This window comes from Chamaea fasciata, unplaced genomic scaffold (genome assembly GCF_029207755.1).
Source record: "Chamaea fasciata isolate MVZ Bird 193981 ecotype frontalis unplaced genomic scaffold, bChaFas1.0.hap1 SCAF_18, whole genome shotgun sequence".
Lineage (NCBI taxonomy): Eukaryota > Metazoa > Chordata > Aves > Passeriformes > Sylviidae > Chamaea > Chamaea fasciata.
Genome location: NW_027094103.1, coordinates 11660339 through 11676847, shown reverse-complemented (window position 1 = coordinate 11676847; position 16509 = coordinate 11660339). Strand labels below are relative to the sequence as shown.

General features: G+C 39.9%; 1 protein-coding gene across 1 annotated transcript in view; it reads right to left on the bottom strand.

The window, feature by feature from the left end:
• DNAH10 (dynein axonemal heavy chain 10) overlaps window positions 1-16509 on the bottom strand; it is a 49505-nt gene that overhangs the window by 26834 nt on the left and 6162 nt on the right. The window contains exons 11-38 of the mRNA XM_066200101.1: window positions 15914-16090; window positions 15436-15561; window positions 14573-14742; window positions 13709-13860; window positions 13154-13318; window positions 12484-12691; window positions 11449-11605; window positions 9862-10338; window positions 9548-9706; window positions 9111-9236; window positions 8929-9031; window positions 8517-8695; window positions 7724-7935; window positions 7276-7432; window positions 6745-6978; window positions 6521-6643; window positions 5524-5757; window positions 4802-5025; window positions 4036-4305; window positions 3764-3947; window positions 3354-3488; window positions 2807-2959; window positions 2053-2241; window positions 1804-1950; window positions 1047-1238; window positions 764-882; window positions 443-601; window positions 13-148 (exon numbers count right to left, since the gene is read on the bottom strand). Coding sequence (XP_066056198.1) covers window positions 13-148; window positions 443-601; window positions 764-882; window positions 1047-1238; window positions 1804-1950; window positions 2053-2241; window positions 2807-2959; window positions 3354-3488; window positions 3764-3947; window positions 4036-4305; window positions 4802-5025; window positions 5524-5757; window positions 6521-6643; window positions 6745-6978; window positions 7276-7432; window positions 7724-7935; window positions 8517-8695; window positions 8929-9031; window positions 9111-9236; window positions 9548-9706; window positions 9862-10338; window positions 11449-11605; window positions 12484-12691; window positions 13154-13318; window positions 13709-13860; window positions 14573-14742; window positions 15436-15561; window positions 15914-16090 — 5067 coding nt within the window. The remainder of the gene's footprint in view (window positions 1-12; window positions 149-442; window positions 602-763; window positions 883-1046; window positions 1239-1803; window positions 1951-2052; window positions 2242-2806; window positions 2960-3353; window positions 3489-3763; window positions 3948-4035; window positions 4306-4801; window positions 5026-5523; window positions 5758-6520; window positions 6644-6744; window positions 6979-7275; window positions 7433-7723; window positions 7936-8516; window positions 8696-8928; window positions 9032-9110; window positions 9237-9547; window positions 9707-9861; window positions 10339-11448; window positions 11606-12483; window positions 12692-13153; window positions 13319-13708; window positions 13861-14572; window positions 14743-15435; window positions 15562-15913; window positions 16091-16509) is intronic.

Sequence of the window (16509 nt, the reverse complement as noted above, 5' to 3'; positions counted from 1 at the left end):
GTTATTTCTTACCTCAAACAACAAAGCACAGTGTGCCTGAAGCCTAATCCGCTCCCCGTTTGCCAGGGTCAATAACTTGTTGTCATCCATGACAGAATTCATGTTTTCAACCCAGAGGGCATCCACATCTCCATCAAAGAGAATGTACCTGTGTGCAAGAGCCATGGGGCACTGACTGATCTCTGGTTTTGCTAACATATCTCTGAATTCGGAAGTGTCATCAACGGTGTCACTGTCAGTCCAGGTATTTTGAGGCCTGCCATGCATTTTTTATAGTTGCATAGTTTCACTGAGACTAGAAATTCACAGGAGACAGAAAGACCCCTAGACACTTCCTATTCATTTAGCATTTGTTTTTCTAAACAGTGCCATATCACTTTTTTTTTTAATTGAGGTAAACTGCAGGATCTCAAAAGCACCACAATGATTTCTAGCTGCCTACCTTCTCTCTTTCTTGTCAGTGGGTCTGTTGATATCCCGAAAAATGTTTGACAGGACTCCATCTGTCCAGTCTCGTGTGACAGGGTCAAGGATCCCATACAGCTCAATCACACTCATAGCTTTAGGGTTCAGTGTGTAAAGCTTTGTCAATAATCCCAGCCTAAAGATACGGCAAGAAAAGCAACAGTAAAATGCTATCACACTATCATTTCATGTTAACTCAAGCAACTACTCTGGGCAGCTGTTGATCCTGTCATGACTGGACAGGACTGAGTAATACAGACTGTGCCATTTTACAGCCTGGTTTACATTCTACACTCACTTGTTTTGGGCCTGGCACAAGGTTTTAATAACAACTGTCTTGCCACCTCCAGTAGGTCCAACCACCATCGTGGTGTGACGAGTTAACATTGTCTCATACATCTGAACTACTTTATCCACCTGAAAAACAAACATAGATTCAGTAGACTACTGTCATAAATCTTTGGACAAGGTTAGCAGATGGTTTATATCAATTAGTTTTCCTGGAGCCACTCCAAGGAGCAACAATGCACCTGCAGCCTCATGTTTAAAACAAAACCTCAAGTGATGAACATTTTTTATACCTGGTCTGGTAGAACAATATAACCTCGTTGTTCCAGCACTTGTTCTACAGCATCATTAAAGTCAGGGTAGCGGACTCGAGGGCAATCCAGGCCAGGAAACAGGTCTGAGATTAGGCCAAGGAAGAGAGGAACATCTTCAAACACAAATTTAGGAAGATTCATATCTCTCAGAGCTCTCATTAGTACAACTTCCTAGACAAAATATAGCAAAATCAATCTTTACCAAAGAGTTAATTAATCAGCTAAAATGAGGTACTTCCGAACTTTAAATCTTAAAAACCATGGCTCGATTATTTCAGTACAGCTTTTAGAATGTTTTTTTTGTCACCAGTTTCTAGTGAAAACAACAGAGATTATTTTATATGGATTAAGCAAATCAATAGCTAAGAATAATACACTGCCTTTTTCTATCACGTCAATCAAATGCCAAATGGCTGCAGTGGCCACACCACACCCTCCCTGAGGCTGGAGCATTCACTATTCAAAAACCAGTTTTTGCTAGTCATCCAGAGATATTCACCTGGCTATTTGCATACTGGACTTAACAAGTAGGAAAATATCTCACTTCCCATAGATTTCCCTACTTTGACTGGAGTTATAATGGCAGAGAGCACAATAAAACTCAATAAGAATGAAGTGAAATAATAAGACAACACCAACGTTCCTATTTCCAAACCAAACTACTTTAGATGGGGAAGCACATCCTCTTTCTAGTGACAAAGATCATATGCCCAGGGTAACTAAGCAGCAAATCTACCTCACTGAGGTCTGCTGATCCTCTTTTCAATTCTCCAGCCATTACCAACACTGACTTAAGGGCCCGCAGTCCAAAATCATAGTGATGCTGTTTAGAAAGCTGTTCCCTTGCAAGCTTGTACAGCACTGTCATCTTCTTGGCCAGGACCTGTTTGAGATTTTATTTAAATGATCACGAATGTGGACATTGCTACTGGCCATGCAAACATGGGTGGGTTCATGGGTATGGGTAACAATAGAATTTTCTTACCTTTGCTGTAAGGAACCCTTCAGAAAACAGCATTATTTCACAGATCTGCTGAAGATCTGGTACAATAACAACCACAGGCCTGAAGAGAGCTTTTACAGACTCAGGGAGCTCAGTCCGGCCAGCATAGCCAGGATTCATTGTAATAAAAATGCCAATACGGCTATCAAGGGCAATCTCCTGTCCTTCAAACTAAAGGCGTAAGAAAACATTAGAACAATGTGAATTAGGAACTAAAAAAATAACGCTATTTGCTCAAAGAGAAAACCAGTAATACTGGAACACCCACTTTGGACAAAGTGCTAAAATATTTAGCTTTAGACTGTCATCTAATACAAACAGTGGGATGAATGTACCTTCTTTAAGATATTTCACAAGCCTCAGATTATCTGTCTGATAAGCATCAGTATATAAAGGGGTAAATAAAGCCTTAGTGAATAAAGTCTCACAACCCAGATCAAGTTAAATTACTGCTGTTTCTCATTACTACCAGACTATTCCCCCATTAACTTGCTATTATCCTATTAAGATCACTTTTATCTCGCTTCACAAAGGAAGAACCTAGCAAAGGATTAGGCAATCAGCAAGGATTTAACATCTTTCAAACCAAAAGTACGTACTCAGGAGTTTAAAATGTCCAGCACAAACTGAATTACAGAAGCAACAGCCCTTTGATCTAATGATTAGTTCTAACCCTGTATCTTGGCCTGAAAACCAAGATCAGCCTTTACAATTACTCTTCTTTTTTAATGTTTACCTGAAATCTTTTCCACCCATTCATTAAAGCGTTCCGGATGGTCTGAATCTGGGAAGAAATGACTGAAAGCACGGAAGCGTCGATGCGATTGAATTCATCAAAGCATCCCCATGCCCCACACTGGGCAAGGCCTGAGAAAATTTTACCCATTGCCTAAAAGGAACAACAAGAAAAACTTCTCAGCAGTGACTATATAAAATATTCAGCATCAAAAAAACATTGGAGCACGCTAAAATTCTTAATGGTGGATAAACCTCTGGATGTTTATCAGTCATAAGTTCTTGCAATAAGTACTGGCCAACTGCAGATTGCCTATTATAAACTTAAACACATACCACACAGTCATTGCTCTCCCTGCTTGAAAGGGCTTGAAATTTCTTCAGGAATTTATTGAAAATCGACATTTTTTACTAAATTTAATTATCAAACAGCATGGCATCTCTAAGGGAGATATTTATGTAGAAGTTCAGAGTATGTCCTTATCCTGGGCACTCATAAAGAGCAGAAATTGGCATTTTATCAGAGAACACAGATCTTTAATTCTTACTTTGAAGTCCATGCCTTCTCCACAGTTTGTCACTACACACAGCAAGCCCAGGGCTTTGGCCAGATCCTTGGTTGTTTCTGTCTTCCCTGTACCTGCTGGCCCTGCTGGTGCTCCTCCCAAAAACATCGACAGAGCCTTAGAAGGCAAACCAAAAAGCGAAGCAAAGCTTGGATTAGATTAATGTTACGTTGGTAACAAACCCACAAATGAACCCTTGGGCACAAAAAACTTTAAACTTAATCTGTGAATGCCTTCTACATTGTCTTGGAGGAAATGAGGTGAGAAGGATATCACAACCGAATTCAAACACCTTAGCGCTCACACTGGGAGACAGCAGGAAGAGGCAACAAAACAAGGATGCGACTGTGCAAGGGTAACAACCTGTCAGCAAAATGTCCCTGAGGGTGCACCTGTGTGAGGGTGAGGTAGATGCGGTCGGTGAGCGGCGTGATGACGAGGCGCCCGTTGAGCCCCATGTACTCGTAGCCGTAGGAGAAGGCGCCGGTGCACTGCCGCACCATCAGCTCGTCCGGCTCGCGCTCCCAGTAAAACCGCAGCTGGCTCTCCCACTCGAACTCCTGAGCCTGCAGAATGCTGCACGACAGAGCTCACGTGAGCCAGAAGGATGGCAGTGCAGCTTCTAGAAACTGGTGTTTGCTCAGGAGCTGGAGGTGGTGTTTACCTGTCTCTGACGAACACATCGATGATGTCTCTGGCGTGCACGTCGATGATGAGAACGGTGTTGTATTTTTTCCTGTCGTTTTGGCTCAAGGGCATGGCAATGCGGGTAACCAGGTCGTCGATTTGCCTGTGCATTTTTTTAGCATAGAATTTCATTGCCTGCTTTTCCCCCATTTTCACTTTCCGAAAGACATCCTCTACCTCCCAAGTCCACCACACTTGATTAGCAGCAAGCACCATCATGCCTTGGAAGAGCAACATCCAATCAACTCTGTGGAAAACACATAGTGAGGGAGGCTGAGTTACTGTTTATTTTAAGTAACTGATCAGGAAAGAAAAAAAAACACAAAAACAAAAAAGAAGTTTCTCCTGCTCCTGCAACAGCCACAACACAAGCCAAATTTTTCAGAGATATACAGAATTCTCTAAAAGTAGGTTGTGGGATTTCAAAAGCCTAGGGAATATTCTGATGGGAAAAGCTGCTTGTTCCAGGTATAAAATTGCCAACTGGTATTCATTGTGAGAAAAACCTACTGAACACACAACACCAAAAATAAAACTCAGGATTTAGGAAAATAGATATGAGAGACTGTGCATTCTTCATGGTTAGTAAAAATAAGTGTATGGGAATGTATTCATATTCCTCCACATAGAGAAATACAGACTAAATTGTGTAGGAATTGTAAAATCATGCCTTAACTCTTCTATGTATCTGTATCACTAACATATCAGGTTATTTGCGTTATCCTTGACACTGATTGTTTCACCTGCTCCTGTCTTCGCAATATCGAAAAATGGCTTCCTTGGTGAGGCGTCTGTTGGTCCGTCTCATTTCCTCCAGCACTACTGTCATCCAGTTCTCCACTCTGCCCACAGCAGGGACATCCTTCCGGAACTCCATCACCTCCCCCTCAGCTGAGATCATGGCTGTGGCAATCTTCTCATCATTGTCACCGTCCTTGAACCTCAGCGAGGCTACATTATCAAACATCTGAAATGCACCAACAAAGAAATTCAGCGGCATTTTAGAAACAAAGCCTCCAGGATGTGAGTGTATGCAGCCCTGGCTCTCCTCCAGAGAAATGCATCTGACTCCTAAGTAATCAAATACAAATGCTGATGGATAGCCCAGCAGAAGAACTGCAGAATAACAAGCAAATAATCAGGCCCAAATGGCAACGATTTTTTTTTTTTTTTTCTAGAAAATAAGAGCTAGGAGGAGCTACAATCTGTGAGGAAAGTTCTTCAATGATAAATCATTCTGGTGTATTTTAAATGTTCCTCTACCATAACTGCTACCAACCAGTGTGAGAGGCAGCAGAGACTGCGCATCAGATTTGATTATTCAGAAGCTTCTTCAAGATGCTGCCAGGATTCTCTTTATAGGCAAGAAATATTCATGCATCCTTATGAGCATGCACAGAACAGACTGTTAAACTTTTTAAAGCACCTAAAAGCACAAGGCACTGTGGAAAGCCAGACGTTGTACCTTTATCATGTGCTCCTGGACACAGAGTGCACTGCTGCTGCCAAGGATACTGAGCAACTCATCATCAGATATAAAGAAAAATCTCGGGAAAGCATTCCGCTTGGAATCCAAATAATCATTCAAGCTTTTCTGGCATTTATCCAGCACGTTGTTTATATGCTGGAAGTCTGCCAGACGATTTGGGGTTTCACAGCACTTTTTTATTGTCGGGTCTTCTACAGTTTCATCCATTATCTACACAGGGAGAAAGGGAAGTTTAGAAAATGTTGAACAGAAATAGGTTATATTAAATTATATTTAATTGATGACAAAGCATGCGAACAGCACAAGCAGTACAGGTCCTTATGGAATTGAGTCAAAGGTTTTGAAATGGTTTAGTGGTGCTGCAGTGCTGTATGAAAACAGGAAGGTAGTTTTGGAGATACAACTGTAAAAGCAAGTGTAGGCCAGACAAGCCTGTATCCCCAGTCAGGCCAGCTTAAGCACATACCTGACTTTGATCCTGTACACAACGGTACTTCAAGAAGTGCTCAACCATATTTCAAATTCACAGTACTCTCTCAGTTTTGCACATGGGAAACAGAAAAATAAGCCATATTCACACCAGGAAAATGTGTTCAGTATGGCAACAGTGGCACGAAGCAGAAAAGCCTTTTCAGCATGTACATAGGTCCTCAATCAACAGCAACACATCTAAGCTTCTTCTTATCAAGGTAAAAGTACAAAGTTGTAAACAATGAAAGGAAAAGGAGATTCTGCCTACCCCATCCTGCCAGCCAAGGATTTCACCTCTGCCCATCTTAGCTAAATCAGGAGAATTCTTCTGGTTATGACAGATGTAAAGTAAAACACAAAATTCCTGGGTTCCCCAGTCTCACATTCAATGATTTATAGCACATCATATTCAGTATTACACATCACAGAAGACTATAAGTAACTGTGGAACTGGAAGAAAAATTCAGTAAATAATTATGGTGATCACAAGTCAGTTACTTGCCTGTCTAAACATCTTGTCTACACGATCAAATACTTTGACTTCCTCCGGAAGCTGTGATCTGATATCTCCACCAACAAAAATGCTCTCCAGGTACATCCATTTTCTCTGAACCGATATCCACATCTAAGAATCAAATGTTATTGTAAGAGGAAACAGAAGTACAATGGAAAATTTGGATTATAAATAATAAACATTAATTATTTAGTCCAGAACTTTCCTCTTACCTCGCTTACTTCACTGATCAACGACAGAGTTTTTTCCCATTTTTGAGCAGATGGAAGAAAAGGACCCACAAATCGGCTGCCCAAAAAACTCTGAAGATTGACATTGTTGTCATCAAGAATCTCCAAAATTTCCTCTACAGATCCCAGAATATAGCCTCGTGTCTCAGTGCCTTTGGTGTATTCTTCTACAGGAAATTTCATATTTTCCCAAGTTTCTATTATTTCCTTAATTCCCTGCACGTGAACATAAAAAGATGCATATTTCAGTCTTCAAAAACTGGAGAACTATAATCTTAGCAAAAAAAATGAAACAGCTAATCCAGCAAAATTTTTGCACAGATTTTCTAACTCTGGTTTATAAAGAAGGGTCTCTTTCAAATCACAATAGCAAGAGAACGGATCCTTCTTCAGATTCATTTTCATAGGACAAACTTTCTTACTGTAATCATAGAAATCCAATCTTAAATAAAACTGATTATTGTCATCCTTGTCTTTTTAGTTTTACCATGACTCTACAATTCAATACATTACCTTCTCAATGGCAAGTTCTTTAACAGCAGTTCCAACTATATCACTAATAACCTCCTTGTGTCTGTGAAGTTCCATGGCAAACATATTTTCCAAAGTGAATGTTTCTGTTTTCATTTCAAACCTTGTTCCTGTTTTCTCCATAAGGTCTTCCCAATGCCTGTTTTAAATTGACACATCAGTTTAACACCATGATACAGTAAAGAACAAAACCAACTGTAACATATAATAATGAACTCAAGTTTAGCATTCTGCTGTTTAAACAAGAACTACTATTTTGAATACATAAAGTGTCCCAGTCATGGCAGCACCTTTCATGCTATTACACAAGCTCATTAGCCAGAAATAAAGTTCCAAGCTTCAGGACACGGCATGACCCCAAGTAATGGAAACCGAAAGTTCTAACATCAAATACTTCTATGTACAGTGATGTAAATAAATCCAAACAAACCTTTCTCTTAAAGCTTTATTTTTCAAATCAAGCAACAAAGGAATGGAGTTTAGAAATGCCTTCAGTTTTTTATCCAGTTGGACAGCTATTGGCTGTCCACGCACTTTTCTGGGCAGCTTCTGAAGGACTTTCTGAAATCCTTCGGTTCCCTCCTGAAGAACCCTGACATTGAGGTTTATCCAGAGTGTCTGAGACCATTCCTCTTTAGCTGTCTGGAAACAAGGACAAAAAGAAGGGGAAAAAAATTGTATTCCTCTTAGTTTTAACCCCCAAAATGCAATTGTATTAACATTTTACAAACACAGGGAGAGACAAGCCTACATCCAAGACAGATTCATAGCCCAACACAGTCAGTTGTAAAAGAAATATTAAAAAAGGAATGGAGAACAGGAACATACTTTACGGGGCATTTAAATTTTGGAAAAATAAAACTTCTTAAAAAATAGTTAAAGCCTTAGATACCCACTGTCCCCTGTACACATCCCATATCCAAAAATAGTTTCACTGAACTGGTCAGGAACCATGTGCAGTAAAACGCCATCCAACAGTTACTAGAGGCTGGGAGAAGTCTGTTCCCATCTGATGAGTGGATTTGTTGGGTCCACCACGGAGACACTGCCAGTGCTGCACTAATCTTATTAAAATCATTTCACAGGGCATAGCTTATTGCATGCAAAGGCTTCAGAGCCGACAGCAACCAGGGGGCAATGCAGCCTCTTCCTCTGCCCCCACCTTTGCTGTGTGTCTGTGCATGAACACATGTGTGTCCCTGCAGACTCAGAGTGACACTCACTTTTAGTTGTGCATAAATATCATAGACCTGCTTCAGAGCTTTTGCATCTTCCTGTGCTTTTATTAAGTCCGGGTACGCTGTTGTTGGCAAGCCCAAAAGTTTCTGAGCACTGCCCAATTCCTGCTGCCTTTTTTCCAGTTTCTCTAATTCTTTTTCAAACGTAGCCATGAGTTCTAGCCCTGGGAAAGGAGAGGAATTTTTCCAGATAAATCATCACAGGGTTCATGGGAAATAAATAAGACAGAATTTGCAGATAGACTGTAGATGTTACAGTACTAAAAATGTTCACATTCCCAGCTGATGAGTTTGTGTGTTAATAAGGAAAGCATAATTTTCTTGCTTTATATAAAATTTCAACTGTCTGAAGACTAATATTTTCAAAACACCACTTCACACACATTAATCTGTTTACCTTTGTCAAGATCATCCCCAACAACACCAGGCCCCTCAGACAAGAGTTTCTGGAGGAAATCTTCTGTCTCTTTGTTATAGTCCTCAACTTGTTGCTCTGTCACCTAAAAAGAGCAACGTTTAAATAATTCCATTAAATAGTTTCCGTTTCTAATTGTTTTCGATGCTAATTACAAATATTACCTTTGTGAAGGCTTCTTTTACACCTCCTTTACAATCCAGGTGGTGACGGACTTCTGCTGCTTCCATCAAGAGAGTCTCCCACGCTCCCCTAAGGCTGTCAGACCTCGCTTGCTCTTCTTTAGGTACCTAAAACAAAACAAGTAGCAACGCCTACAAGACATAAGTAGGCACACACTTTCACAACAAACTGAGGAATACGTGATCACGCTAAAAATTTACAAAACTCAAAACCAGTACTGAAGCGACCTTAAACAGATTTAAAGATATGCCATATGTCCATTTTAAAGTGGACATACTGATTCGAGAAGGGAATCCCTTCAAACCTCATCAACACTAATTCTGTAACATGTCTTAAAAGGCAAACATCTCTTCATTCTCACATGAGGCATTTGTGCCCTTAGCTGAGATCTGAAAGGTTTGATCAGACATGCACTTACTGGAACGTTGTACATTGCAAGAGTTCTGTATCTCTCCGCAATGTCCAAGTATCTCAGTTCCACATCCATGGATATGCTTTTGACCACCACAAATGCACTCAGGACAACTCTGAGATCGTCCAGGGTTTCAGGAGGTCTATTCACATTCACTGATAATCTCTGTAAAAAGTAAAGATCATTTCCAGAATCAACACTGACAAAGCAATTGTCAGAATTACAATGAGTCAAACACAAAACACAAGCAAATAACATGCCAGATTCATTTTTAGTCTATTTGATAAAGATAACAAAAAAACCAAACTGAAAACACCTACCTGAATCTCATCTCGAAGGCTGAAGAGCTCCTCTCTTGCTAACTCATTAAGCAACTTCCCAAGTGACATCACCCAGCTTTTAGCATTCTCCTGCACTGCAGAGGCTAAAGAACCCAGCTGAAGCCTGACAAATTGTTCATCCATAATCAAGGGCTGTTGAGTCACTTCCTGAGCTATCTTCATATAGAACTGCAACTGCTCATCAAAGATAACACAGGCAGCCTTTTCTGCAGCTAAACGGTCCAGCACTGTGTCTTTGTCTGATTTCCACAGCAGGTCATATCTCTTCCATTGGTTCAAACGCTTGCTGAGAGAAGCCAGGAGTTTGTGGACATTCTGAGTGATGAGAACAGCCTGTTCAATTATCAGAGGGCTCTGGGAGACGTCACTGTAAAAGGTGAAGGTGACAACTTCATCCGCCTTGACGTGCTGAGGGGGGCATTCAACACACGTACCGTGCATCCATCGTACGAAATGCTGGAGAGTTTTAAAGACAGGGTCAGAAAGCTGTCACCTTGTTGAGTCATTTTGGTTAAATCATTCATAGAATCATTTAGGTTGAAAAGCCCTCTAAGATCATTGAGTCCAAGCAGTCCAGGACTGTCAAGTCACCCACTAAATTGCACATGACCGATGTGCCGCATCTGCACATCCTCCAGGAATGGAGACTGCACAGCCTGTTCCAAAGCTTTCTTCCCTTTCAGAGAAGGAATTCATCATTATTTAGTACACAACGTAGGAAGTGGTATAAATGATTTCTCAAATCAATTGTTTTTCTGACAGCAAAAAAAGAGATGACACTTTCCCAACAACTTGAGAAGAGTTAATTTCACCCTAACAAAACTTCTCCATGCATTACTCAATCTGCTTCTAAAATCTCTGCTGAGCAACAATATAACATGACAGAGAGGAAAAGGTAATGGCTCAAACAGTCTGAATGCAGCAGTGGAGCACAGCAAAAAAGGACACTTAAAATAATTTATTCATTGCAGGTGACATCTGGAATCATTTGTCCATCAGCAGTGGGCAGGAACCTTGTCACATTATATGGCTGCTTTTCAGGAAAGCAGTTCAGTGTGAAACTATTTATGCAGGAAAACATTGCTACATCATTGCCATCATACTTCATCTAGGTATTGGCTGTACTAGATACCTTTCTCCAACATTTTCTGAACTGTTTTTTCTGTTGCTTCCAATATGATGTAATGTAATGTAGAGGAGGCCACTCATGTTCCTTATTCCACCAGTTTATTCATACATCAGAAAGCAACATTTGCAGTGCAATCTGAAAAGTACTTCCTTCTGATGTATGCTGATTTATAGAACCAAATCATGTCCTCACGCTGGCAAAACTGCTAAAAAGTAACCAACAATTTTACCTGAGTAAAAACTGTATGGATTTTTTCCCTTGACTAACAGTTTGTAAAATTAGAACAGTCTGTAAAATTAGAACAATGGATATTTTGATTTCAAGATAAAGCAAAATGAATCTCCCCTTTGACACTTATGTTTATCCAAGCATAAAATTAGTTCGTTATGATCACAAGCAAAATCTGGAAACAAAAAGAAATCTTTATCAATAATCACCTTAGTGACCTCAACACAGTCTTGGATAGATTGCAGAATCATTTTTTCAATCTCACTGGCATTTGGTTGGAGGATTATTTCAGGAACAGATAAAACCGCTTCTATTTGTAACAGTGGCACATTTGCAACAATAGCTGCATTAAAAGTCTGTAAATTCCTGAGAAAGGAAAAAAAATAGTGTCAAAGATAGAAATAATCAGGTGCTGCCCCTGGGAAAATGCCCAAGAGAGGCTGAAATTTTCACCTGTATGCTTAGACCTGTAACCTGAGTTATCACTGATTCCAGCTGGAAACACTGATGTGTCTGGGAGAAAAACTGTCCCACTAAACTGATCTAATGCAAAAGCCTGACTTGCTAAAAGAAGCTGGTGGAAGGAATAAACGGAGATATTCTGGTGCAAAAGGATCCTGAGACTGTGGTCAACTTCACTGCAAGAGCCCAGACAATAAATCACAGCAGAGTCATCTGAGCATGGATCAGATTACAGAACAGGGATCATGGGAAGAAGAGATTGGGAAGCTCAGCCAGACAGTACAATAGAGCTGCAATGCTGTATTGCAATAGTATCTTGCTTGTAAGAGGAGCCTTCATAATATCTTGCTCCAGCATTGGCCTCAGCCACTGCAGAACAGGTAAAACCTTTGCTTTTGGACTCATGTCCCATGCAGTACAGGGAGGAGCCTGGCACTCAGACACCAAGTTCTCAAAATTATTGTTCTTTAAGAGAACAAAACCTTGATTTTAGAGATGAACCAGGGACATGCAACTACACACATTGCAGAAAACAGGTCTTATTTCTCTCTTCTGCCAACAACATGCCAATATCTTTTTTCTCAGAATCTGGGTTTCCTCTGTACCTTGTTATCAGTTCTCCATTCTTCACAGGAAAAAAAATAAATCAGTAGAAGTACAAATCTTCCACAAACGGTAAGTCACTGATGGGTTCAAACAGAATGTCAGTACATACACTCATCAACAGACTCAGGAGAACCTGAAGATGACTGGAAACCCATTAAAGCAAACAATTCACTTACTTCACAATTAACCGTGTCAACGCCTGGCAAATCCTATTTTCCCAATATGCGTAATAGGAAGCTAATTTTGGAGATCTGCCACTGTTTGTACTGGCAACATGTCTTTCCACTTCTATTAGTAATTGTGGAATTGCAGAATACTTTCTAACCAGTTGTTCCACTTCTTTAGCTTGTTCACACTTAACATAGTCAAAAAATTCTTTAGCTCCTGCAACAGGTACAAAAAAATAGCATTATTAACTGCAAAAGATCTAACAGTTTTCTACACTGGAATAATTACCTGGGTTTTATTTGTGAACTTGAAATTGATCTTACATAATGATGAAAAAATCTTCACTTAGTAATGCCAAATTTATTAATATTTCAGCCCTCTGAAGTATGGATTTTAATTGGATTCAATTGTTTCATGGCAACCTTTGTACCACTACAAAGTGTTGAAAGAAATTTGATCCATCATCCACCCAACTGACAGAAAGATCTGGCAGACAACCAGCTCACTGCCATTCCTATCTGAGGAAACGAGTTCCACCCTCTGTTACACCAAGAATTACTACTATAACCAGTTTTGGTAACAATTAAAAGGGTTGATCTTAGCAATTAAAACCACAAAGTAGCAGACAGAGAAAAATAAAACACCCCAGAGCTTGGAAATGAAAACATAAAGACTTACCAGGAGGCTCGTCACCATTTTTCAAATGTGGAAACTTAAAGAGATTTGTTGATTCCATAGACTGAAGTTTGCTGCTTATGTCTTCAGAAATACTGTGAATCTGATGGACAAGTAACTCTAGTTTCCCAATGGTTTGTGTACATTGGAGAATAAATTCACCAATACCTTGAAATAAATCATAACCATTTGGGGTTTTTTCTCTTTTAACAAGTATTTCACAAATGCATCAAAATTGCCACAACCAGACATGTTTTATCTCTAAGAATGACCCAAGGTTCTGCAAAATCATAGATTAGATGTTTTCTCAACTAATCCTTCATCTTGCTCCCTTACAGCTTTTAGCTAAGGGTTTCTAACCATCTCCAATGTTTTAAATATAATAAAAACACAAGAAATATCTCCTGGAACAGAGTTTGTCTAACCTGCTCTTCTGCCTCTGTGGCAAGAAGACGGATCATATGTTCTGCCATCCTAAAAAATAGACTGCAGAACTGAGGAGATGTTTTTACCTGAAAATAAACATCTAAGGCCATTTTAAAACAGTATCACCATTACCGACAGCCTTCCACGTGAGTCTTTTGTGTCCTGATTTCAATATTCTCCAGAGCTCTTGCACATACTGATCAAGAAGTTTGGTTTCTGCTTCATTCATCATCTCCATTAATTTGTGATAGCGATCCAGCATGCCTTTCAATTTATTTGTGTACCTGAGGAATGTAAGAAACACAAAACAACAAAACACAAAAATTATGATTTTCTTCAAAAACAGCTCCAAACTTCACCAAAGAGCAGAGAACTTCCATCATTCTACTCAGACTTCCATATAAAGCAAAATTTTCAGAACTAACCAGTGAATATGTATTGATTATAAATGTAATTTATTTCCCACTGAAAACAAAAGAAAAGTTTCATATGGTTCCAGTAGTGTTGGGCAAACCCCTCCTGCCCCAGCTCAGAAAGATATGGAGACAGCCCCAGCTTTGAAGCACATTAGTGAACAGAACAGGTGAACTTTAAAATCCATTTAGGGACTTATTAGCACGTGCGTGTGCTAAATGTTTGTGATAATTTGGACACAACTGACTTATCCAAGGCTGTACAGAAAGAATGCAATAATGAGTTGAAATGAGCTGAAATCTAAATGGCAGTAACAATTCGCTGCGAATTATTTTCCTCTCAGACTTGGACAAGTTGGTAATCTGTATAACAATCCGACAGCATAAAGGATGCAAAGAGTGCCAGAGAAAAGCTTATCAGTGCAACGTGGCCATTAGAAATTGTACCCTTTAAAAAAAGGATCACTAAGGGCTCTCATCTTTCCAAAACGTGATGACTCAGAGCCTGTTCCAGTTTGGAGTGGAATCACTTGAAATGCAGCCATAAGCTTGTATGTGAGCAGATATTCTGTTACAGCCTTACCTAAGGTATTTGTCTTCCTGTAATGCCATATATCTCGCTATTTCTGGGACTGGCAGCCCTAGTTGCTCCATGTACTTTGTTTCAGTGATAATCTCTAGGATTTCAGGAGAAAAATTCAGAGTGAAGCAGATACTTTTCTTGGTGGTGACAGGCTCCTCTGTTGCAGAGGTCTACAACACATGAAAGAGCAGCAGAAAGAAGAGGAACAAGCTTGCATTATAAGGTAAAGGTGAGCTTTTGGAGACATTTGATAAGGCAGAAGGTAAAAGTCAGAATGACATTCAGAGCTTGTGGAAATGGCCTTAAAATTTGATAGTAGCCTCAGCATTCTTGGTTCAGAAATTATACAGAATTACCTTTTCAGCTGTTGATTGCAAGAAACAAACCAAATCAAAACCAAAATCAAATCACCTCTGTTTACACACTGCTGCAACCAGCTACAACAGAAATCCCAGTGGAAATTCAGAGACAGACAAAAGTTCTGTAGGAACAGGATTCTGCAAGATCTCTGCTGGAAACCTGCCTCTACCTAATTTCAGTCCCAAGTACTGCAGCAATGTCCCAAAAATGTTGTACCAAAACCTAAAAATTAACAGGAACTACAGCACAGAAGAACACACAGAGAAACAGCATTCCATCATTTGCCAGGTCATTCAGGAACAATGTCTTATAAAGGACCACACGCAATTCTGAGCTGAGAACTTTTTCTAAGTCCGTGTCTAAAATATTACTCTGAGAAAATTCTCACTGACCATCTGGTAGGTTTCAGTTTTCCCCCTCAGAGAAGCCTGGTACACAATCTTTCTACATTTCACCTGCTCAGAAGTCTCTGGATGAACATTTGTTGCAGCCCCATCAGTGACAGCAGCCAGCAGAGTATCTTTCAGTAACAATGGAAGCATCTGTTCTGTCCTCTCTCTCCACTGATGGTATTTTTCATGTTCATACTCTTCCATTTTCTTGACCACTTGGAGATATATTTGTTTCACCTAGAAAGGACAACTCTGTATAACTCATTTTAAAGACCGTGAGAAATGTTCAACTAACCTGTCCTAATACGATCTCTCAATATGGTTTCTGGTTTTTATTAGATAAGAGAACAAGTAACACCCTGTAATTAATGCAGACACTGGAGAATCTGGGCTCATGAATAATGTAATTGATTCCATCACTGTCTCCCTGGGAAGCAGTGGGAAGGTTTCAATCCAGTTTTCACATCTAACATGGCATGCTGTGTGCAAAGACTTGGGACTTCCCCTGCCATTAGAGCACTTTCACATCTTCAGAAGTGCATAACAAAAGTGTTTCTTCCTTCATCAAGTACCAAAAGACTCAACTTACTTTCTTTCCATGTTCAGAGGCAAGCAACTCCTCTTCTTCTTGGAACCGAGTAATGGTGTGTTGGATCCGTTGGGAAAGGGATCGGGACCAGGATATTGCTCCAGCCACTGGAGGATGGTTCTTGTACCGAGGGGGATCCTTGAGGTTCTGAGCAAAGATTTGCTTAACAATTTGAACCTAGAAGAGAATAAAATATTGCAAAGGGTTGTTTCCCCCGTGCTTGTCCACGGTCACTGTCTGATACACAGCACAAGTTCTGAAGCTAAATCCAGCAGTAGGATAAAAATAATTATTTTGTCTTCATTTTTCCTTCTGGTAGAGCTGCCATTATGGCAGCTTTTTCTGTAAGATTATGTTTTATTAAGAAGTTCAATGTTCTTTGAAATATCAAGGAAAAAGTTGATATGAAAATGTTTCCAACACACGGTATTCTACATTCTAGCCTTCCAAAGCCCATCCGTGACACCTTCCGATCATACCATGAACTTGGCCGTGACAAGAAAGCTGTAGGGTGTAAAAGATCCTTTTTCTCAGGAGGGTTTAGCTGCTGTTTACAAGGTGAAGGAATAGCCACAAGCCTTGTTGCTTTCAGAGAA